The 24,091-nt window shown below is 50.1% G+C and overlaps 1 protein-coding gene across 1 annotated transcript; it reads right to left on the bottom strand.

Annotated features, from left to right (window-relative positions):
• Window positions 1-16,139: 16,139 nt before the first annotated feature.
• On the bottom strand, window positions 16,140-19,192 carry LOC135815078 (tyrosinase-like). Its single transcript, XM_065328313.1, has 2 exons — window positions 17,518-19,192; window positions 16,140-17,041 (listed from the first exon to the last, which is right to left on the bottom strand). The coding sequence occupies exons 1-2, from the start codon at window positions 19,061-19,063 to the stop codon at window positions 16,845-16,847; spliced, it is 1,743 nt and encodes a 580-aa protein (XP_065184385.1). The 5' UTR covers window positions 19,064-19,192; the 3' UTR covers window positions 16,140-16,844.
• Between the last annotated feature and the right edge of the window lie 4,899 nt (window positions 19,193-24,091).

The raw sequence follows: 24,091 nt of genomic DNA on the forward strand, positions 1-24,091 counted from the left end.
CGGCTCTCTCGCTTTGCACGTTACTTGTGACACTAGGGCCCGGCGAATAATGCTAGATATTTTCGGCAATTCTGCTACTGGCAATGCTAGTAAAAGTGGCAAATTGTGCCATTGTGCTCAGGGGTGGCTAAATAGTACACACACCCAAAGTTATACCTCGCTTAACCGCACACAATCGTTTCCCACAAAAAATATCCGGATAGGCGAGGGAACCGGATAATCGAACACACGTACTGTATGTATGCATGACGTATGCTGTAAATCAGTAACCAACGATTTCCGATTTTCTTCCGGATGGCGAGGGATCCGGATTAAAGAGGACCGGATAAGCGAGGTCAGACTGTACGAGCTTCACAAAAAATATGTGGAAGTATTAGTTGTCATGTACTGGCATATGTATGATTGCTGCGCAGGCATCAGTATATGTGTGAGTAGTAATAATATCACCCTTCATGCCTAACATGTATTACAGTACTGTCGGGCGCCGAAGAACTGGGGGGGTGGGTCAGGGTTTTAGCTTAGCCCGTTCTTATTTTTAGCAAACACAGTTTCGTTCTTATTCGATGGTACAGTCTTACGTGTACATTTATGCAGAGTTATACGCTGGGTGTACATTATCGTGTATATTACGGTTTCCGTTCTTATCTGCAAAAATCCAGCCTACACCGTTATTAAAAATTGGTGAAATTCTAGCCCGGCCGTTCTTCGGCGCCCGACAGTAGTGTCGGGCAACCAGAGATCTGCTCAATGAAATCGGTGTGTGTGAGTCAAGTGACGTGTAGATCTTCTACCCTGCACGGTGCACCCAGTGTTCACACTGTGTCTGGGTGTTCCCGCCACTGCACCAGGTCTGGGTTTTCACGGGGCTGGGCCAGGTCTGGGTTTTCACGGGGCTGGGCCAGGTCTGGGTTTTCACGGGGCTGGGCCAGGTCTGGGTTTTCACGGGGCTGGGCCAGGTCTGGGTTTTCACGGGGCTGGGCCAGGTCTGGGTTTTCACGGGGCTGGGCCAGGTCTGGGTTTTCACGGGGCTGGGCCAGGTCTGGGTTTTCACGGGGCTGGGCCAGGTCTGGGTTTTCACGGGGCTGGGCCAGGTCTGGGTTTTCACGGGGCTGGGCCAGGTCTGGGTTTTCACGGGGCTGGGCCAGGTCTGGGTTTTCACGGGGCTGGGCCAGGTCTGGGTTTTCACGGGGCTGGGCCAGGTCTGGGTTTTCACGGGGCTGGGCCAGGTCTGGGTTTTCACGGGGCTGGGCCAGGTCTGGGTTTTCACGGGGCTGGGCCAGGTCTGGGTTTTCACGGGGCTGGGCCAGGTCTGGGTTTTCACGGGGCTGGGCCAGGTCTGGGTTTTCACGGGGCTGGGCCAGGTCTGGGTTTTCACGGGGCTGGGCCAGGTCTGGGTTTTCACGGGGCTGGGCCAGGTCTGGGTTTTCACGGGGCTGGGCCAGGTCTGGGTTTTCACGGGGCTGGGCCAGGTCTGGGTTTTCACGGGGCTGGGCCAGGTCTGGGTTTTCACGGGGCTGGGCCAGGTCTGGGTTTTCACGGGGCTGGGCCAGGTCTGGGTTTTCACGGGGCTGGGCCAGGTCTGGGTTTTCACGGGGCTGGGCCAGGTCTGGGTTTTCACGGGGCTGGGCCAGGTCTGGGTTTTCACGGGGCTGGGCCAGGTCTGGGTTTTCACGGGGCTGGGCCAGGTCTGGGTTTTCACGGGGCTGGGCCAGGTCTGGGTTTTCACGGGGCTGGGCCAGGTCTGGGTTTTCACGGGGCTGGGCCAGGTCTGGGTTTTCACGGGGCTGGGCCAGGTCTGGGTTTTCACGGGGCTGGGCCTGCTGCTGCACAGTACCATGATTATTATTATTATTATTAATTATAGTGACTCACAAGGCAGATTGAGTGACTCACAAGGCAGATTGAGTGACTCACAAGGCTGTATAGACCGGCGACTGCAACAAACGACCAAGTTTCCATGGGTTGTCCTGGACAGTCCACCAAGAACCTATGGGCACATGATAAGAAGAACACACAAAAAAAAACTTTCAATGTTGATCCTACAGTCATCTTCTTGGTGATGCACTGCGGAAACCAACTAATAAACTGTGACATAACGAAGCTGTCGGCATATGCCTATGCACAATCATGTACATTGTACATGATTGTACATGTACATCCTCCCTCCCCCATGCAATCACGCCTACTGATTCTCTCCTCCAGAAGCAACCAACAGCCCTTATTACGGAGTCCTGATAGCGGACTTGTAGTGAGCATTGTCATTCGGGGATCTTTATACAATGCTTTGAAACAAGTACAAGAGAAAATTAACTGGTAGCAACGAATGAGTGAAGAGGCATTCACAATGATAAACCTTTCTGCAGAGTTTTTATGACTCCTCAAACCCAGATAACAAAATTAGTGAGCATTTCACTCATGCTCTTTTTGTAGTGTAAGTTCAAAGTGCGAAAATTCTCCGTGTACAGTACTTCGTCATGCATATCGCCGTAGTAGGATCAAGTTTTCAGTCAGCCAGCCGCCCCATCAACATATTCTGCACATCCATGCGCATTGCCCACTCTCATACACCGGTCCAGCTGCATGACTTCAACCACACACCAGTTTCATGCATGTAACTGCCAAGAAAATTATACTTTAACTTTGAATGTTCACCCTTCACATGATACTGGACGCTGTGTACAACATATCGATTATGCTGGGGCAACCACTGTAGAATCTGAATTGCTGGAAGCCAGGCATAAGTAGTTCACACAATTAGTTTGAGGCAACACTGGAATCACCTTGCTTGCGTACCTTGAATCAGGAGTAGTACTGAATGATACTGAGTGATGGGCAACCAGAGCTACTACAGTAAGAAATGCTGGTTTCACTGCCAGAGTCGGTTTTTCTTTTCACGGGGATTAGGTGGTGCGCATCTGCTGCAGTGAACTTCGAACTTCACATGACTTACAAGTAGATAATGTCACTACTACGAGTACACTAGACTAGAGGCAGCAGTAACCATGGTAACGGGCCCAAGCATTGAGTGAGTGACTCACTCACAATAACAGTCATGTTGTACTGAGGAGCACTTGCCACTGTGAAGGTTTTAAAAAGTAAAACGGCTGTTGCTGTTGCTGACCCATTCCAACACCCTTTTTGGCATTTTTATCGCCACTGGCAGAGCCCTGTACTGTAGTACATGTACTCATTTGCTGCTTGGAAGCTGCTAAGTAAAGGCCTCCCTAACTAGAGAGTCCCGTCGTACCTTACAGTATAATACTAGCCCGTTCCGCTGCAAGACTGAGACAACATGGCAGGTGATGTTCTGCATTATTCCACCAGTGAATCCATCCATGCCTATAGAGACGGTTCTGCCCATTATTGATGATAATGCCCAAGAAAAGGTATTAATGTTGCTTCGAATGTCGAGGTGCATGATTCAGGCACAATGGCAAATTTGCTCCTTAGTTGTAATTTGCCATGACCTGTGTACGTAGCAGCGCCTGCACAGCAATCACTAGGCGATGTCCATGATTGTATACACTCAGTATGATCGATAATGGGTAGCCGCTACCCAAAGGGAATATACACAAGCTAGGCATGTCACGCAAAAATCAAACAACGGCGTCTCTATAGGGAGACAAAGGCCACAGCCGAGCGGCATACATTGTGTTTAGATGCTGAACTCAAGACCCCCTCAAGCCCAAAGCAGACATGGACACAGAACTCAATACCATGATGCAGCTCACCTCAGCCCCCTCCAGCCCAGATAAGAGCAGTTTAACTGGAAGGAGGGGAGCTGCACAAGACCTCCATAGCAGCAGGGGTAATTCATTACAATCATGACAGTATTACAGTTTTTTTTTAAATTTTTTATACACTACATGTATGTCAGCGCATCCCTACAAAGTAATAGGGGTAATAAAAGAGACAAAGACAACATACAAAGACAACAAAGGAGTAATAGGTGCTAAAAGAGCTGTGCTGGTCAGGCACAGTGCACTCCTCCGACCATTCCGGTCTCGGAATCAGCATGAACTGTGCGGGCCAAGGGGGTGACTATGAACGATGGCCTTACGAGAGCATCTGAAAATGCAACAGAAATGAGAAAGAGAAGATCAAAAAAAAGAAAAAAAGAAAAAAATATAGATTGATCAAGCTTCAGGTTACGTAGGTCCCTAGCAGTCTGAGAGGGAGAGAGAGAGAGAGAGAGAGAGAGAGAGAGAGAGAGAGAGAGAGAGAGAGAGAAAAGAGAGAGAGATAGAAAGAGAGAGAGAGAGAGAGGCCCTGAGAAAGAGAGAGAGAGAGAGAGAGAGAGAGAGAGAGAGAGAGAGAGAGAGAGAGAGAAAGAGAGAGAGAGAGAGAGGAGAGAGAGAGAAAGAGCAGATTGAGGGAGTCCAGGAGGGTGCCTGGGCATATGATGTCCAGAGCCCTCCTCTGGACTCGACCTAGCTGATCGAGATGGGTCTGGCAGGCACCCATCCATACCCGGCAATGGGGCATACTCCAGGACTGGGTGTACGAAACCTTTGTACATAGCCAGGCGGCCTCCCCAAGGCAAGACGTGGGCAGCTCGTCGGAGAAAGCCCAGCCGTTGGATTGCACGGACTGCACTGCGTGACAGTGTGGAGGTGGTTGCGGAATGACAACCTGGCATCAAATGAGACCCCCACGAGTTTAAGGATCTCAGTCTTTGCAACTGGGGTACCTCCAAACGTTACAGGGTCCAGCGCTGGGGTTTCTGATCTCGTGCTGATCACCAGTTGCTGCGATTTCTGTGGCTCGAAGCGGATGCGCCACGATTCTCCCCACAGGTAGAGGCGGTCGAGGGCCCCCTGGAGCCTGTGTCCGGGTTTGCAGGATCATCAGTTGGTAGTACGAGATGGTACAGTGTAGTATCATCGGCGTATGTGCTCAGCTTAGTGCCTGGTGTTAGGCACTGGTCGATGTCACAGACGCCGGAAAGGAGGGAGAGCGTGGGGCCAAGTATGCTACCTTGTGGCACTCCAGTTGTGATTGCAAGCGGTGTTGATGTTTGCCCGTGTATAACCACTTTGAGCTGGCGATTCGAGAGGTAGTTCGTGAGCCATTGCAATAATTTCCCTCCAAGGCCGATTTGGGCTGCCTTGTGGATCACCCCTGCATATGACACACGGTCAAATGCACCGGCAATATCCACTGCTATCACCTGGGCATGGCCCCATCATTATTGGCAAGGTTCCTCCTCCATGCTTTCCAACATCTCTCCTTGGCCCCGACTTCGGAGCTGCATTCTGTGGTGTCCATCGGATGGCCGGGTAACGAGTACCTTGGAGGGAATATACTGCTCCATTCCGCAACGAATGGCAGCAGTCACTCACTCGCACGATTGATTGGGGTCATTGGATAGCAGTGAAGGCCAGTCTAGCCTACAGAAGTGTGCCCTCAGCCGGTTCCAGTCGGCATAGGCATAGCGCCAAACCTTGCGGTAGGTGGTAGGTTCCCGCCTCAGTTCTACTGCTTGGTAGTTAGAGACAACTACAGCATGATTGGACTGCTCGTGGGGAGCATGGATTGAGTGGACCCTGGGGTGGAAAAATCAGAAATGATTAGATTCAAGGTGTTTGACCCCCTAGTGGCATGTGGCACATGCTGGGCGAGGTGGTGAGTTGCACATAGCACCTCAAGTGACTCTCCAGCAGGAGTTGTCTTAGTACTCTGCAGCCATCCAGCGTTATGCACATTGAAATCTCCCGGCAGAATTAGATTTGACCCCAGGTGCCGGACATTGTCGAGAACACTGTCCAGGTACTCCATGAGAGAAGTGTCAGTCTCAGCACATGATCCTGGTCGGTAGATAGCACCAGGAACAGTGCGGCGCCCGTCGTGCATGGACACTGATGCCCACAGCACCTCATGCGAGCCACAAGCAACATGGATGAGCTGAGTAACCGAGAGATTTGATTTAGCCCAAATAGCTACACCACCTCCTGCCTCATTTCGGTCTTTGCGGATTACTGTGTATCCAGGTACAAGTGTTCCAGAGTCCAGAGTGCTCTGTCCATACTTCGTTTCCGTCACTACTGCGACATCAATGCCGTGTGTGCGGACTGCGTGCTGCAGCTCGCCAATTTTGTTGGACATAGTGAAGGCATTGGTCAGAAGGATACGAAGATGTTTGGCCATCTTAGTGGGATTTCTTAGGCGGCAGTCGTTTCAGCGGTGGCGGCTGCATTGGCAGCTGGGGTTGTTTGCCCGTACTGCCGTTGCCTGTCTCCGAATCATCAGGAACTATGTCAGCGCCAGAGTCCATAGCTTCACCAGTACCGCTACCGCCAGGAGGCTCCCAGTTTGGTCCGTCAGAGGTGGTTGTTGTTGCCAGGGATCCCTCAGAGGCCAAGTTGCTGGTGGGGTGACCCTGTGGTGTGTTGCTGTCATCCTTGCTGTTGCCCTGGGAGCGCCGGGGGTCCTGTTCAAACCCCCATGGCCAAGCCTAGGTTGGCCGTGGCCAGAATGTAGGGCCAGTAACAGTTGGCGCATCAGCTGCGTTGACCGTCACCCGAGCAGGGACGTTACCCAGCTTGATGAACAGCTTGGAGTTATGGAGTGTAAACTCCTTGAGGCCGAGTTGATCCACACGTGTGGAGAGGTAAGCAGTCAGTGTTTCCTCAGTTATGTCGTCTCTCAGGTTTCCAATCCAGAGGACCGCTCGTCGCTTTCCTTTGCTGGGTGGGATCTTTGTAACCAGTTCCCAGAGCCCGTCATTGTCGCAGAGTGGTGGAACTGGTACCGATGGCTGGGGTTGCTGGGGCAATCAGTGGGCTTGGGCTTGTCTTCCACTTGATGGGTTTGGACTTCTTGGGAACGCTGGTTCTCTTTTTTGCTTTTCTGGATTTTTTTCTTTTTTTTTTGACTAATACCGGAACTGACAGTTACAAGCCCTGCTGCTCCAAGAGAATCAGGTACAGGTACGGGTGGTACCACTTCGTTATTGTCACCCCTTGCCCCGCTGACATACAGACTAATGCAGTCCACGCAACGTAATGTTTTGTGAGACATGATTTCGACCTTTCAAGCAGTCTTTCAGCGGCCTATCATTTCCACACTGGAAGCAATAACTAAGTCCGTTCAAGCACGACATGTATACATGACATCGTCGACAGGCGACACTTACTTGGAGGTGGACTGTTCCTTGAAACAGCGTCTCGCAACTGCCCCACACAACCCGGACCTCACTGTCCAACGCCCGGCATAATGGACACAGGTAGATGCACGACACAGTCACACACTGACACAGCTATTCTACATGTTGGCATTGTTCCGCGCTTGTAGGTAGAGTCTATCACTATTAGGAACCACTTTACAAACAGTAGCTGTGTGAAGTTATGAGTGGCATCCTAGCCCTTTTGCCATGAGTAGATCTAGTAGCTCCGCTATGTTATTTGGGACAATCTTGTACAGACAGACCACGGAGTTTGCTGGACTGCACGCGTTGTCCGTGCCGACGTCCACGGCAGAGTAAACAGCCCAGGTCTCGCAAACTTCAACGACAAAACAAGTTATGTCACTCAGGGCTTTCAAGCAAAGGACATAAAAACGAGAAAACATTATGAAGATCACGACTCGACTGGAAAGGAAACGGACGCTCGCGCTCGATACAAACCTACACGTTTCCTGGCGCGAAGTCAAAAGCATGACGGCTAGACGTGACAAACGCAGTTTTCACCACCTGATCAGCTGAGCGCGAGCCCTACCACGTGACGTAGATCTACTCGGCACTGATGACAGTGGTGCAACATGAATCAATAATTAGTTAGTGTTGATGCACATTTCGATTACACAATTTCCGTCGTTAGAATTCATCTTATCCAATTCCGTCAATTCTGAGGAGAGGGCTGGCTGAATTTCTCTAATTCTGGCGCCAGATCATGCTGAACCTCGATACATAGAGCACAAGAACTGCGCAATAGACAAAAGTGGGCTATTTGGATGATGATAACTAACAAGTCCGGAATCACACAGTAAAATACCTCTGCAACAAAACAAACAAAAGATGCAAAAATGACAGGCCAACATCAAAGATTATCAGAAAATTCCTTCTACCATTGCCAACGGACGCAAGGCGTTGATGGGCCTTTGATATGCTGGAGAAGAAACACATGAGAGCGAGTTATGCAGCATCTATCCACGACTGTAACAAGATAATAAAAAATAATTCACGGTTCGCGTGAGACTCGGCTGGAAGCCGAGTTTTCCGCATCCGCCGTGGGAACGCCACCACCCTCTAGGATCAAGGCGTAGATGCAGCGCCTAAACGGTGGGAGGTGAGTAGATCAGACCCACCACCAAGTGGTCAAAGACCGAAATCCCATTAGCTGCATCCATGTTACCCTCGTAGTTCCCAATTAACTTGGGTCACAGCACGGCTGGAAAAATTCCTTCCGCTTCCAAGCAGGCATAGTGGGATGGTCTAAGACCATGATTGAGAAACAGAGGGTACCAGGTTCAAGTCCTGCTTGGAAGCGGAAGGAATTTTTCCAGCCATGCTGCGAACAAGATAATAAACAGTCCAAAAGTGCGATAACCATGAACCTTCCAAGTAGTTGGAAGGCTGTTGGTTTGCGTGTACATGTAGTTGATGCATAACTCGTTCTCAGGCCACACTGAAGAAGGTCTGTGGTTCGACTCACCCGACCGACCGTACATTTTTCAGCCCGACCGTAACTTTTTTTCGGCGGGCTGTCGTGTGACTGACGTACGTGGACTGAACACGTCTACGTGCTGTGCAGCGTGAGTCTGCGGACGCAGTAACAGGCGGCTCCTTTTGGACTTGACTAGTAGTTCTCGTACTGCAGTGCAGTGCATGCAGTGAGTGGTACGACTGCTGCCTTGTGCTGGTAGTAGAGTCTACTCGATACGACCACCGGCAGACTGGCGAGACTTATTTTGAAGTGACCGTCCGGTTGAGAGTGATTGCCTCGTTCCAGGACGGCCTTCTGTTTTGGGATGAAGGACAGACGAGATTGCACTTTCCTCGTGTATTGGGAACGATATTTCACCTGTACCGGTAAGTTGCTGCTCCATGTGTGCAAGCACAGGAAGCGTCGATGGAAAAAGCCCATGTATTCGTGCACGCCGACACCAAACTAGCAATACATGTACCGGTACATTGTACAATTATATTTTGTACTTCGAAGTAGTTCCCGAACTTACTTTCAACTCGCATCGTTCTTCATTTGCTTGATGATTTGGACAGTCAGAGTCACCGCTTGAAGTTATTCTCTTCTCGTTCCAGAGCTACACAATGTTTCAAAGTATTAGCCAGTGATCCCTTTATACAACATGTATGGCATAACACTGCGTTATCACTCCCCCCTCACGTGACCGCGGACTCCTGCATATACACTCACACAATAACCATAACCACACAACTGTTTGGGGATAGCGCGCTTATTGTATTATGCCAAACTTGACACGCTGAGTCCAGCTTGACTCAGCTGAGTCCCTAACTGCAATTTACTGCTCTAACATGAAGCCGTGCCTGGAAGAAGGGAAAGAGCGAAAAAAGAAAAGAAAAAATTCTGGCCTTCTGCAAGCAATAGCAAGTAATGAGTGACGGCTGTGTAAAGTCGCACAACCATGCAGTCGACCGGATGATGGTGAGTGTCCCGCACACATCTTGCTCTGCTGCTCCACCTGCGCATACCTGATACGGTGGTGCGCTTACGGGCGGGCTGCCTGGGCCCCAGATGCCTCCTTGATGCGCCACGGAGTGCCGTCGAAGCACCTGTATCACTTCGGTGATCCAAATGCGAATGCAGCCTTGCCGGTCGCCCGCCGGCCTGCCGCCTACGCGACCAGCCTGAGACTGGCCCTGCCTCATTTGGCGCTTCTAAACGCTGCGATCCGTTAGACAGCTCACTGGGCTGCCAAATACGTGACTGGCTTGAGGACAGTTCCATACTGGGCAGGGCGCCCAGCTCAGGTCGCACGCCGTAGCGGCGTGAGCTGGGCGCGGTGAGGGTTGGTGATAACTACAGTTTCCTCCTTCCTCCTCCGGAAACTTCCATTTATCACTCCCCCCTCACGTGACCGCGGACTCCTGCATATACACTCACACAATAACCACACAACTGTTTGGGGATAGCGCGCTTATTGTATTATGCCAAACTTGACACGCTGAGTCCAGCTTGACTCAGCTGACTCCCTAACTGCAATTTACTGCTCTAACATGAAGCCGTGCCTCCCAAAAATAATGGGGGTGGCCTCGCCGCACGCTATCCCCTATTCTTGGTCCCGTCGATCTCTATGCTGTTCGCTGTAGACCTGTGATGGCATGCCTGATTCGGTATACAGTGAAACCAGTAGCTTAAGACCACCGTGACCAGCGACCAGTCTGGTACTACCGACCACTTCGCCGGGCACGGACGGTCTCACATTCATAATGGTTGGGCGGTGCAAGCCTGCAGCCAAGGACCACCTGCCACTAAGGACCGCTTTCTCTGGCTTAAAGGGGTGGTCGTTAGCCACAGGCTCAACCGCACATGTATCTCTTGCGGGTCAACCTGACCACCTTCCGGCGGCCTGGAGCTGCCGTCCGGGCACCTTCCTGGCCGCCAGATCCTGTGTCAGCTTGAGGGCGTCTACCAAGGGCATTGCCATGAAGGACTGCTAGGCTTTCCCCTGGTTGGTAGCTCCTGCTGGTGCTGGGCACTACTGAATACGCTGACGACTTGTCAGCTTCCGCGGGTAGTGTTCGCACGGGGGGATACCTGGGCGCCCCAAGCCGGGCAGACAACAGCCGAAGGGCTGTCGTGTTGGATACAAGTGTGACTAGCTACCCGCCTGGTACTATGGACACCTTCGCCGGGCACGGACGGTCTCACATTCATAGTTTGCGGTGCAAGCCTCCAACTAAGGACCACCTGCCCCTCAAGACCGCTTTCTCTGGCCCCAAGGGGTGGCCGCTTAGTCAAAGGCTCCACCGCACATGCATCTCTTGCGGGTCAACCCTGACCACCTTCCGGTGACCTAGAGCTGCCGTCCAGGCCCCTTCCTGGTGGCCAGATCCTGTGTCAGCTTGAGGGGGTCTACCAAGGGAATTGCCATGAAGGACTGCTAGGCTTTCCCCTGATTGGTAGGTCCTGCTGGTGCTGGGCACTACTGAATACGCCGTCACAACTTTTCCGCTTCCACGGGTGGTGTTCGCACGAGGGGGATGCCTGGGTGCCCCCCGCAGAGCCGACAACAGAGCCAAAGGGTTGGCGCGTTGTATACAATTATTAGTTTCTCAGTTATTCTTGTATTTTGCCTCTTTAATAGGTCGATGACGGCTTCCCGCCCGCCGATCGTCCAAAAAAAATATGGGGTGAGGCCCCTATCCTGCAACAGGCAATAAATGTGGCCGGGAGTATGCGCTAAGGGCCAGTCAGGACCTGCTGGGTGCCCGAGCTACGGTGCTAACAAGCAAATGCGAACAAGCAAGCTCGAAAGGAGATCTTCGGTTGCACTCCCCATCTCAGCTGCAAACAAACCACGCTCCGAGGGAGAGCTGCCCCTGCATTTTGCAAGCCTAGCTGTAAATATACAAAGCTCCAAGGGGAAATGCCCCTGCATTTTGCAAACATAGCTGTACACATCCAATGCTCCCAGGGGAGCTGCCCCTGCATTTTGCAAACATAGCTGTAAACTTCCAAGGCTCCAAGGGGAGCTGCCCCTGCATTTTGCAAGCATAGCTATAAACATCCAAAGCTCAGGGGAGCTACCCCTGCGTTTTGCAAACCTAGCTGTAAACCAACAAAGCTCAAAGGGAAGCTGTCCCTGCATTTTTGACACATAGTTGTAAGCATCCAAGGCTCCAAGGGGGGCTGACCCTGCATTTGCAAACATAGCTGTAAACATCCAAAGCTCCCAGGGGAGCTGCCCCTGCATTTTGCGACCACACCTGTAAACATGCAACTTCAAAAGCTCCCAGGGGAGCTGCCCCTGCAGTTTGCAAGCATAGCTGTAAACATCCAAAGCTCCAAAGGGGAGCTACCCCTGCGTTTTGCAAACCTAGCAGTAAACCTACGAAGCTCAAAGGGGAGCTGCCCCTGCATTTTGCAAACATAGTTGTAAACGTAGAACTAGAAGGCTCCAAGGGGAGCTGCCCCTGTATTTGCAAATATAGCTGTAAACATCCAAAGTTCCAAGGGGAGCTGCCCCTGCATTTGGCAAACCTAGCTGTAAACCTACAACGCTCTGAGGGGAGCTACCCCTGCATTTGCAAACCTGGCTGTAAACATCCAAGCCCCAAGGGGAACTGCCCCTGCATTTAGCCAACATAGTGGTAAACATCCAAAGTTTCAAGGAGTGCTGCCCCTGCATTTTGTCCGCACAGCTGTAAACTAGTTTTAAAAGCTCCAAGGGGAGCTGCCCCTGCATTTTGCAAACATAGCTGTAAACATCCAAAGCTCCAAGGGGAGCTGTCCCTGCATTTTGTCGCGTAGCTGTCAACTAGCTAAAGCTCCAAGGAGAGCTACCCCTGCATTTTGCAAACGTGGCCGTAAACATACCCAGCTCCAAGCCCTTTTTTTTTGTTTCTTCCTCGCAAACATAGCTGTAAACATACCACGCACTAAGGGGAGCTGCCCCTGCTTTCTGCAAGCATCGCTGTAAACGATTACATACAAGGCTCGGAGGGGAGTTGCCCCTGCTTTTTGCAAACATAACTGTACCAGGCCCCAAGGGGAGCTGCCCCTGAATCTTGCAAACATAGCTGTGAACATACAAAGCTCAAAGGGGAGCGGCCCCTGCGTTTTGCAAACATAGCCGCAGCGCCGGGCATAACGCCACCCAGGCGAGGCGCGCTGCCCCTGCCTTGACCAATGCCGCCGCAAACAACACGCGCAAAGGGGCGCTGCCCCTGCATTTGCTCGCATAGCCGCCGTATCAGACCGCCGGGTCAGCCGCCATATCAGACCGCTGGGTCAGCCGCCATATCAGACCGCTGGGTCAGCCGCCGCCATATCAGACCGCTGGGTCAGCCGCCATATCAGACCGCCGGGTCAGTTGCCATATCGGACCGCTGGGCCAACTGCCATGTCGGGCCGCCGGGTCAACCGCCGCATGGGCTAGGGGCGCTGCCCCTGCCTCTGCCGCCGCCACAAACAGAGCTCAAAAGGGAACCACCCCTGCATTTGCTCGCAACGCCGCCGTATCAGGCCGCCGGGTATTCCGCCGCATGGGCGATTACGTAGGGGAATTGCCCCTGCCTCCGCTAGTACAACTGAATAAGCAGCAGGCCAATCGCCCTGCCCGCCGGGTGCGCATAATGTGTGAGTGTGTGTGTGTAACGCACATACGCGTGTCTGCAATATGCCCTGCGCGGTCGTGACGGATTAATCCCTCGCACCTCGGGTAAAGTGTTAATTACTGAAAGTAAAACAAGGTCGCCAGCCCGCCAACACCGGCACGTACTGCCGGCTCGCCGTGGTATCTAAACAACAATGGCAACAGCGACGACAGCCGCAAGGAAAAAGATAACAGCTTGCCATGTCCAAACAAAGCCCCAAAACAGCAAAGTAGACCCCACATGCTGAGACTTGGTGTAATGCCGCCTAGTACGAGTAGGAAGGGGAGGGGAGCGACAGCACTTAGAGGCGAAGCAGGGTGAGGGATGGAGGAGAGGAGGATAAAGAGAGAGAGAGAGAGAGTATGTGTGTGTGTATGTATGTATGTATGTATGTATGTATGTATGTATGTATGTATGTATGTATGTATGCATGTATGTATGTATGCGTGTGCGTGGGTGTGTGTGTGCTTGCGTGCTTACCCACGTGTGCTGAGAGAGATAGACTACACAGCGAATGAAAAAGGAGGCACGCATTGGTTGAGAAGAAGTTCAGCCGGTTTGCTGCCATGATTAGTTGCTCCCGCATAGCATGAGTTCAGGACTAAGCCGAGTCCAGCAGCTGGATTAGGGAGCCGATGAGAGGAAATGGACTAATCGTCCGCGTGAAAGAGCGTCCGCAGCGGAGTTGTCCGTGACCGTAATATGGGTAGTCAGCGAGATAAAGCCTTGTGTTCTGCTACCATGCGGGGGCTGAAGTGGGCTAGTTCCGTCACGGTTGGATTTCGGCAAGTCCCGGATTTCAGACTGCTCCAACTGCCCTTTTGTCGCCGTGCAGTATGAATTTCTTGTCGGACTACTTAGGGCCCCAGAGGGCGTAAGCTCGTGTTGCAAGGCGCGATGGTTCTGAAAGTCTGCCAGGCCTCGACCCAGTAGATTAGAGATTCAGTTTTTCTCTTGCCAGAAGAGGAGCCGCCAATGACAATTCCACTCAGTGATTGCCATCGGATTGATCGATTCTAACACGTTTGGCTGCTGGCTGCGTGTGGGCAGGACAGGAAGGAAGCATTGTGGCCAGCTCGACGTATTCCGCACGCCGTATTGTCCTAATCGTCTCCCGTGCGCCAACACATGCGCCGGCCGGCATCATAGCGCCTCCAAGGAACTCAACTAAACTGGTCATACACGACAGTGTCCATGCCTGCATTTTCGGCCGGCATGCTCATCGCCCGAGGCTTGTTGGTCAGGGCTGACGCTGCCGTCGCCGCGGTCTCAAACGAGGAATACCAGCGATCCGCTGCTGAGTAGGATCCATGCTCAGGTACGGGTATAAACCATGTAAACCAACTAGCTTTAGAGCAAACGAGAGCAAAAAAAATCTGGCCTTCTGCAAGCAATAGCAAGTAATGAGTGACGGCTGTGTAAAGTCGCACAACCATGCAGTCGACCGGATGATGGTGAGTGTCCCGCACACATCTTGCTCTGCTGCTCCACCTGCGCATACCTGATACGGTGGTGCGCTTACGGGCGGGCTGCCTGGGCCCCAGATGCCTCCTTGATGCGCCACGGAGTGCCGTCGAAGCACCTGTATCACTTCGGTGATCCAAATGCGAATGCAGCCTTGCCGGTCGCCCGCCGGCCTGCCGCCTACGCGACCAGCCTGAGACTGGCCCTGCCTCATTTGGCGCTTCTAAACGCTGCGATCCGTTAGACAGCTCACTGGGCTGCCAAATACGTGACTGGCTTGAGGACAGTTCCATACTGGGCAGGGCGCCCAGCTCAGGTCGCACGCCGTAGCGGCGTGAGCTGGGCGCGGTGAGGGTTGGTGATAACTACAGTTTCCTCCTTCCTCCTCCGGAAACTTCCATTAATAATGCCGATGTACTGGGTGTCTAAAGGCAGTACAGTGTATTTACATGTACTAAAAAATATATTTAAAAAAAAAAATCCGCCCGCCCGCCCGTAAAAAAAATGTCCATGTTAGTCGAACCACACACCTTCTTTAGTTTGGCCTCATGTGTTTTCTTCTCTTTTTTTTACTTCGTACATTTATTACTGGCTCAGTATCCGAGTTATAATACATTAGAAAATTGTTGTACATCTTGATAACTTGTTGCTGCCTGCCTTGCCTTGCCTTGCCGTGACAATTGTCCTTGCAGGAAACAAGTTTATTTTCCACACTCAGTCCGCTCACCAGCGCTTGATTCTCCTAGTAAGAGAAATGTTTGCTTGCAGTTGAAGGATTACAATATCTTCCCAATGGCCCACTCTTTATGCAAATATTCTCTTTTTTTCATCGGTCACTATAGTGTCTGCTTCTCGGTTTGAAGCAGGGAGCAGTACAATACGGTACATGTACATGTACATGTACATGTATTGCACTTCTCCCTGGTCTTAGATAACTGATGAAATTTGCCTAAATCTGGGGTTGGTTCAGTACATGCCCACAGGGTGCATGCAGCGCGATGCCATGAGTGCGAAGTGTGCTTTTTATGCTTGCAAGGCACACGTACATGTATGTGATAGGATGGAGTGATTATCCAGACCCTCCTGTTGTTCCTTTATCCAGAGCACATTACTCTAATGTAACGTGTTGGTCCGTGGCACAGACCCATGCACATAATATCATTGTACCTATCAGATGCTCACCCAAACTACCCCAGTGTAGATGAATGCGGTACAGTACTACAAGTATGAGAACGCAAGCAGGCGATGTTATGCTTGCCACACTCCTGAGTGGTGGAGTGCTGATTAAATATTTTTCCCATTTGCTACATTCCTTCATACTAATGGATATTATAATTTAAATTCACGAGTCCAAAAAGGACGAAACAGTTCTGTCCGCGGCTTGAGTGTTTTAAATTCATAAAATATAGGATCACGAGTAGTTTTAAAAGTGACAAGGAATATAGGAAAAACAAGTACCTGTTTTGCCAGCCAATTATCAACACATAGTGGTGGAGTCATGCTGGCATACTGGATGCATACATTTCAAGTGTCAAACGTTACTGCTCCGGCGGTTCATGAGTACCATTGTGTGATGCAGTCATGCAGAAGTTGTAAGAAAAATTGGCCAAAGACGAGATTCCAATGTTACCAGATAATGTCCACAGAAGATTTCTAAATTTGACCTATGAGTATGCCTACATGACTGCATTGGCACTGGTGTCGTGGTGACATACTGGATGCGTATTGTGCATGCACTAAGTAGCCTAAACACATACTATCGTGACAGAAATGGCAAAGAAAACTAAAAATATATCTGGCTATGACTCTGAGCTTTCAAAAACAGCAATAAGGCAAAGTGTGGAAAAGCAGGAGCAAGAGGGTTTCAAGATAACGTTACTAGCTACATTGGTGGGTTGGACTGAGTATGCCCGGTTGGGTGTGTTTCAGTCATACTTACGGTGTATTGCCAGCAGAAAGCAAAGCAGCAGATCCTCCTACTGTACTACAGTTGCTTTTTTCCAATCAGACATGATCAGTAGGTCTTCACTCACTGCATAGCCGTGTCTTCTTCCTCGAAACCTTTTCTCTTGCACACACTTAGCGCTTAGAAGCAGGCTAGGACCACAGTGGAACTGTACATGGCGAACAGAACACTGTATGCCACCAACGAAACATCCAATGTGGCTCTGTGGGCCGATGACCGTGTCTGGACGGGGACCTGCGTGGTGTCACTGACAGGACCAGGTGCGGGTGCAGTCGGTTGAGTGGCGATCGGTCTAGGTTCCTCTGTGGGTAGATTGGCTGCATCACAAGAACAGATCACAGACACACCAAACGTATTGTTCTTACTCTAGATGCATGTTCCGATGCCTGGCCACTAACATCACCAACATGCTCACCAGTGTCTCAGATAGGCTAAATGACTGATCCTTGGATCAACATACATGTACATGACTTGTAAGGCCTTTTCAAATCAGCTGAACATTGAGCAGGATCAGATGTTCATTTCCACGGAATACAGTGCCATACTAGTATATAGGCTACTTCAAGGAGTAATGTTACAATGACTTTGTAGAGGTATCTACACACAGCCACACAGTTAGACAGTACTAACGTGTTATATTCTTGCATTCATGCGTGCCTCGGCCCAAAGAACTAGGGGGGCTTTAATATAATAATATTCGCTACACGGTATAATTATGAAGTCAAGCCTGTACAGATACCGAGATAGTTCATTACATGTACAGTGTGGTTGTCTGCTGGACTGCTCGACTCACCTGCGCATTGGCTGCGATCATGTCGGACTGGTTCTTGTGTGTATTTGGGCAGACTGTCATACTGGTAGCCGAACTCCGTTGACAGTTTCAAGTAGTCCTTGTTACGATGGAGGGGATAGAAGGGCACCATACAGTCATCAGCATTGTGACCTGGTGGTGCACCCACTGTCGGTGTGTATGTCTCACCGTTCCTCTTGATGAAGATCTCAAACACTCTGTCCACCATACAGTGATGAAGCCAAAAGATTGGGTCGTTTGTTGAAGCTGCTACGTTGGCCATTGTTCCACCGGTATAGATGTGTACGGCGTTGTGAATTTCGTGAACAGTGTTCCTGTCTGGCTTTTGGCAGTACGTCTTTCCTGGGAATGGAGTGAAACCCTCCAAAGCCTCGCGATAGCTGTTGTATCCGGTCGCACTTGCATTATAGTGTTCCATATCGTATCTGTCTGTAGTGTGCAGTGCGTCCCAGATATCTCGATTGCTGGGAAGGAATTGTGTCTCGTCATGCCACCGGCCAAAGTCCCTGGATACCTTTACTGTGGAATCAAACTCTGCGCGAGTGCACAAACTGCCATTACCGCGTCGTGGGCTGTCAGGCGAGAATGCGGCAATGCGGCAGGTAATGGTGAAATCTGCCAGTACTCCGGTCAGGGCTGATGTATTGCCAAACTTGTTCTCTGTGAGCAAGGTGGATCGGGTACTATTGTCCAACCAGTCCCAGTAAGGAAGGGCAAATGATGAGTTTCCAGACACCATCTGTAACTCAGTCTCGAACAGCAGCATGTACAACCGATGCCACGCAAGGAAAGTGGGGGCTTCATGGGCAAAGTCAACCGTAACGTTTGGCCAGCCTGCTGGTGGGGGGCTGCTGTCCTTGGCCGCGAAGTAGTGTATCCATGCCATGAACTCGTATGTAGAGATATCCGTCTTGAAATCAGCGCTGGTGAGTTGTGATGGACTACTGGTGCCTGGGGTGCCAGGAAAGTGACTTTCATCCACTAGCACGCCAAAGCGACTCTTACCAGCCCCCGTTCTATTTCGAGAGGCAGCAACGACGTTCTGCACCTGATCACGCTCTGAAGGACTCAGGGTGAGAAAGTTTCTCCGCACTAGGGGTGTCTGGCGTTTCACACATTGCGCAACACCGCCCTGTCCCATTGGCGTTCTCACGTACCCAAACTTACATTCGTCACAGTTATAGCCTGCCCAATCTCCTTCGCACTCACATACTTGCGTGAACACTCGGTTAGGCCAGGGGTAGCGAGACGGTTCGTATGTCGTATTCTTTAGATAGGCCAGGATATCCGCGGGGTCGGAGGAGGTTTCTGTGTGGCAATGTGAGTCCGGAATGCTCTTGCAGGATCCACGGCCGGGTCCGCCGCAGTCGTGATTAGCACCTCCTATGCTAACGGTTGGACAGCACTTTCTGTTGGCGAGGCTGGTGTCGTCTAGACATTCAACAGGGAACTGTGATAGGACGAAGTGATTGGACACTACTGACTGCAGTGCGAGCATACACAGCACGAGAGCTGCGCTGTTCGCCATTACAACTATGCGTCGTCTAATAATACATCCACTACCAATGTAGATCTACTAGTAGACTACAAGACAATTGACCCGGCGACAAAAAACAGCAGTTTCGGATAATCCCTACAGCCGCACAGGTTCTAAGTGATGATCGCGATGCAGCTAACGATAGTTTTATGCGGTGACTCGACGTCGAGCGATTTCAGCCATCCAAGATAGAACCGCTGAACAGGGGAGGACAGGTGCTGTGGAAGCGTGCGACACACACTGCACACAGTGTGGCAGTGTGTGTATCGAACTACACACAGCTCAGTCATGTACGTACGCTACTAGTACTACTAGCAACTATACAAGACGGCAACGTCTGGACTGTAGGGCGTTCCCTATCAAAATAATACATTCTACTACTACTGTCATGTACATACAATGACCTGGGATGCATGAGCTACATCAGTACATGTAACGCCCTAACGGACTCACATGTACATAACAATTATTGTTATGTACATGTGCGTCACACATGTACTGATATATGATGTAGCTCATGCATCCCAGGGGATCATACCGCCACCGAGACCATGCCGGCTCCGGGTTCACAGATATTGTTTACTCGCTGACATTACGCCATCCGTGGTCAGTGCACCCACACAGTCACTGGCCACATCGTGAGCGGGCCTAGCGTCCCCAGGAGACCCCTTGTCAGAAGTCAGTGCACACTGTCTGTACAAGCTCGAAAGTACTGACTACTGCTGAGTACTAGTACCGGTAGTTAGTTTTTCTGTGGGTGATTCTGTGACGCAGTCCTTCCATTGAGGTATCAACCTTATCAGACTTATGCTTGCGAGGTGGACAGATGACAAGTGATTTTACTACGGCCTTGCCTGAATGGAACACACTGCCACCACAACTTGCCATGTCCTTGTGTCTACTAAAACTACAGCTGTGTACATGTGCACAGCTAACAATGACACTTCAGTATTACTACTAGTACATGTACATGTACAATGTTGTATTGATACCAAAAACAGGTGTGCAAGCGGGTGGATAATGCGAGGAATTATGTAATACCGTTATAATGACCTTCAATCATGACATTGTAGCTTTGTTTGAGCACATATTGTTTATTCACCTGTAATCACCATTCCATATACATGTACATGTACAGTCATTTACATGTACATTGTACGTTCACTGGTCTGATGACCATCGAAGAAAAATGTTTATGAATCACACTTTTTATACATTTTCATTTCATGATTGTTTCAGATCATCAAAGTAGAGTCATGACACATGCAGTGCACTGACTGTCACACCCAGGTTTTTTTTACTAATAAGTAATATTACATCATTCTACAAATGACGTCTACAGTGTAGACTGTAGTTGCTATACCTACGCCTTTTCTCGCTCATCGTGCCCCCAGGCAACAGGAGGTTGTGTGCGCGTTTAGTTGTTGTTCACCTCAGGGTTCTTCAGTCTGCGATCTGGGTGCATCTGTCGCAGGCGCCAGCAAGTAACTAGTTACTTACTACCGCCCTGGTACGTACATGTACGTCATGTACAATGTCATGTATATGTACATGTACATGTGGACCTTAGTTATGCACGTACACCTACCTGTACATGTACATGTACTAGTGTATTGTTAGATTGACAGCATGAAACAAGGTGGAGGACACTGTGTTCCGAAAAAGTGACATTACTACAACCTTCCGTTGGCAGAGCCCCGGTCCCTGCGGACCATTTGAACCACAATGGAGGTTATCATGTACATGTACATGATTGTACATGTACAATGTACATGTACATGTACATTGTACATGTACAATCATGTACATGTACATGATTGTACATGTACAATGTACATGTACAATCATGTACATGTACATGTCCAGAATATATGTACATGTACATGTATTCTGGACATGTAATATTCTGTACAATCGTCATGTACCTGTGCAATGACATTATGTACATGTACATGTATATCTACATTGTACAATTTACATGTACATGTACATGTAATATACACTAGTCAGAACAACAGATGGCTTGATATCACCTGATGAGTGCCTGAGATGGCATGAAACTTTAAAGGGGAAGTTCACCCTAAAATCAAAATTTCACAGTTTGTAGATTTCGAGGCGCTGAGTTCGGTGGTGAAGGTCCCATCGCCGTGCGATACGCCGTTCTGGAGATATTTGAATTTGAAATTTACCATGACGTCATGCAAAATGACGTCATGCGGCCGGCGCACACCCCCTCCACACCCTGTGACGTCAAAGAGATAGAGGTTCCCGGTCTGCTTGCTTTTCAGTGAGCGAGAAAGAGTGGCGTTTGTGGAGTTTCTTTCTTGCGACCTGAACAGTTTCAACCACGATGACGGTTTGCTGTGCTGTCGGCTGCTCTAACCAGTCTGGCAAGCCCCCTGGGACCACGGTGCATCGTATTCCGCGGGATAAAGCTCTCCGAGCGGAATGAGTTGCAGCGATTCACCGCGAGAATTTGCCACCTAAGTTTGAGGAGAGCTGTGCAATTTGTTCGGCACATTTTGAGGAGATGCCTTCCAGAGGAACTTGCACGGAGAGATGGGCAAAACGTGCCGCCGAAAGCTGAAAGCAGACGCTGTGCCATCGATTTTCCCGGACAGGCGTCCCCCAGCGAAGCGAAGGATGTCGCAGTATCAGGAGAGGCAGGAGAGAGAAGAGGTGAGTGAATGGTTCTGGTGATTTCGTGCTTTGAGAGCGTGTTGAAATTTTGTCTGTACATCGCGAGTTGGAGAGGGCAGTTTCACCCACAGTGTTGAGTACATCGTATACTTGTAGAGAAAATTATTTACAGATACCGGTACAAAGCTGTTTGCAGTGTGTTGATTGCAAGGTACTGAATGAAGACAGAAGATCGTGCAATATATTTTTGTTTTATTTCAATTCAAGTTTTACATGTCGTGAAAAGGCATACAGTGGTCACTAGCTCTGTCCTCTGCTTGGTAAGTTTCAATTCCAAGAAAGTCTTTATTGTGTTGCATTGTCACTGTTATCTGCGTGTATTTTGCGAGTATGATCCTAGCTCAAGCCTATTCTGAGCCGTATGCCGCAGCTTTTCGGTCTCCAGTTGCATGCGCATTGAGTCCAGACGATGGCATGATATCTGCTGATGCGTGCACACAGACCCCCGTCAGCACACGGGAAATTTAGAGGTGATGTTATGGTACCCACTGTGTAGATCAAATCCACACGTACATATGCTTGCAACACTGGCAGTACATTTTCATGACTATTCTTTTGCTATAAACACACACACGTGCGGGCGTGCGCGCGCGCGCACACACACACACACACACACACACACACACCTTTGACGCCAATCGCCGGAGGCAATGATGGCAATGCTACGGCAGAAGCCATAGCAACTTGTGCTGGAATTGCACCATTCAACAGCTTGCAAGGCTGAAGAATTGACCGTCACAATTCAGCCTGGTCTACACCATACAGCTACACACACACACACACACACACACACACACACACACACACACACACACGTGCAAGCACCTGGCTGACTACAAATAGTGACAGCTTATGATTGCTTTGCCGTTTGTCCATTATGCAGGTGTTCCACCGGACTCCTTGGCCAAGTTTTCCGAACATCAGCCATATGTATTGTCGGTATGCTGCGTAACGGTGCGAGCTGCTTTGGGGAACAAGGGAGTAGATCTTCCTGCTGTTAGTCTCACATGTCAACGTACATTTCAGTGCAACAGCAGCACACTACAACAACAAATTTTTGAAGAAGTATACAAGCCAATATCCTGGTTATATTTTTGCACCATGGAACAGTATTTTTAAAATTTTGATGAGAAAATACAGTTCTCCGATGCAAAATCGACGACAATATTACACTATTAGCACGTACCGGTTTCCAAACTCAGATGGCTTCGATCCGGCCTGCTGATGGATCTTGCCCAAATAGCCACGCAGTACAATGTACAGTGCGTGCTGGTTGCTGCAGCCTTCCTCGAACTGTGAGGTGCAAGTAATGCAGCCAGACTCAGTAACCAATCCGCGGCTGCCGATTCCGGAACATCTTTGCAGCAAATGCAGTCGTTCCGCAATAATTGAACGACGCATTTGCCACATTCATAGCAGGACGTATTGCCAACGCGATCGGCAGGTGGCCAGCAGTCCTCTAAGCAAGCAGCAGGGTCAGTGTCGGCAGCAGCCGCTGCAGTTTCGTCAGCATTTACACCAACTTGCTCCGCACTCGCCATCTGCATGATCTCATCCTCGGTATACTCCGGTTCCTTCGCTGGCGTCCAACTCGCTCTCCTCGGAGTCACTGTCATCTCCTGACAAGGAGGTAGACCTACCCTGAATCGTCTCCGCTCTGAGCCTCATACTGCTTGACTTTCCGCATTGCCATTGGACATTCACGACTTCACTTTCCAAGTTCTCCGTCCAACTCCAAGTAAAAGTTCCGAGCTCCAGGAGCTCCTCTATCTCTTTGACGTCACAGATTCGTGACGCCATGGCGGCGCCAAAAACCGGGGATCAAAGTGATATTTCAGTTGCGTATATCTCCGGTTATAGTCACCGGATGGAGACGAGACATACACCAATCGACTCAGCTGATTTTTCCCAATAACATATCTGATTTTGATTTTAGGGTGAACTTCCCCTTTAAGTTGTGACTGATCAAGCCATCTGTTGTTCTGACTAGTGTGTCACGGCTCTACCTTCCCGGTATCGAGCTCTCTTGGATTTCTGCTGGAATTCACAACAGTGTACATGTAATATATACATGTATATAATAATATAATATTCGCGGGATCCGCGTTAGCATCACTTGAATGTTCAGAAACACACAAGCTATAGCCTTCGCTTCCACAGGCCAACTACAGCAAACAGGAACTCCAGGAAAGCCGCCAGGTCAAAGTACTCCGTGTGCCTCTCTGATTCTTCAGACTCATGCATCCGCATTCAATCATTATCTTCTGCAAAGGCGCCCTGGCGCTCAACGCGCAGATCAGAGGACACAATAGTCCATAA

This window comes from Sycon ciliatum, chromosome 4, assembly GCF_964019385.1.
Source record: "Sycon ciliatum chromosome 4, ocSycCili1.1, whole genome shotgun sequence".
NCBI classification, from domain to species: Eukaryota; Metazoa; Porifera; class Calcarea; order Leucosolenida; family Sycettidae; genus Sycon; species Sycon ciliatum.

Excerpts from the sequence above, each read along its gene's own strand:
- LOC135815078 (XM_065328313.1), bottom strand. The coding sequence starts at position 19,063 with ATGGCGAACAGCGCAGCTCTCGTGCTGTGTATGCTCGCACTGCAGTCA. Across the intron at positions 17,042-17,517 it reads TGATCGCAGCCAATGCGCAG|CCAATCTACCCACAGAGGAA; the intron begins GTGAGTCGAGCA and ends CTTGTGATGCAG.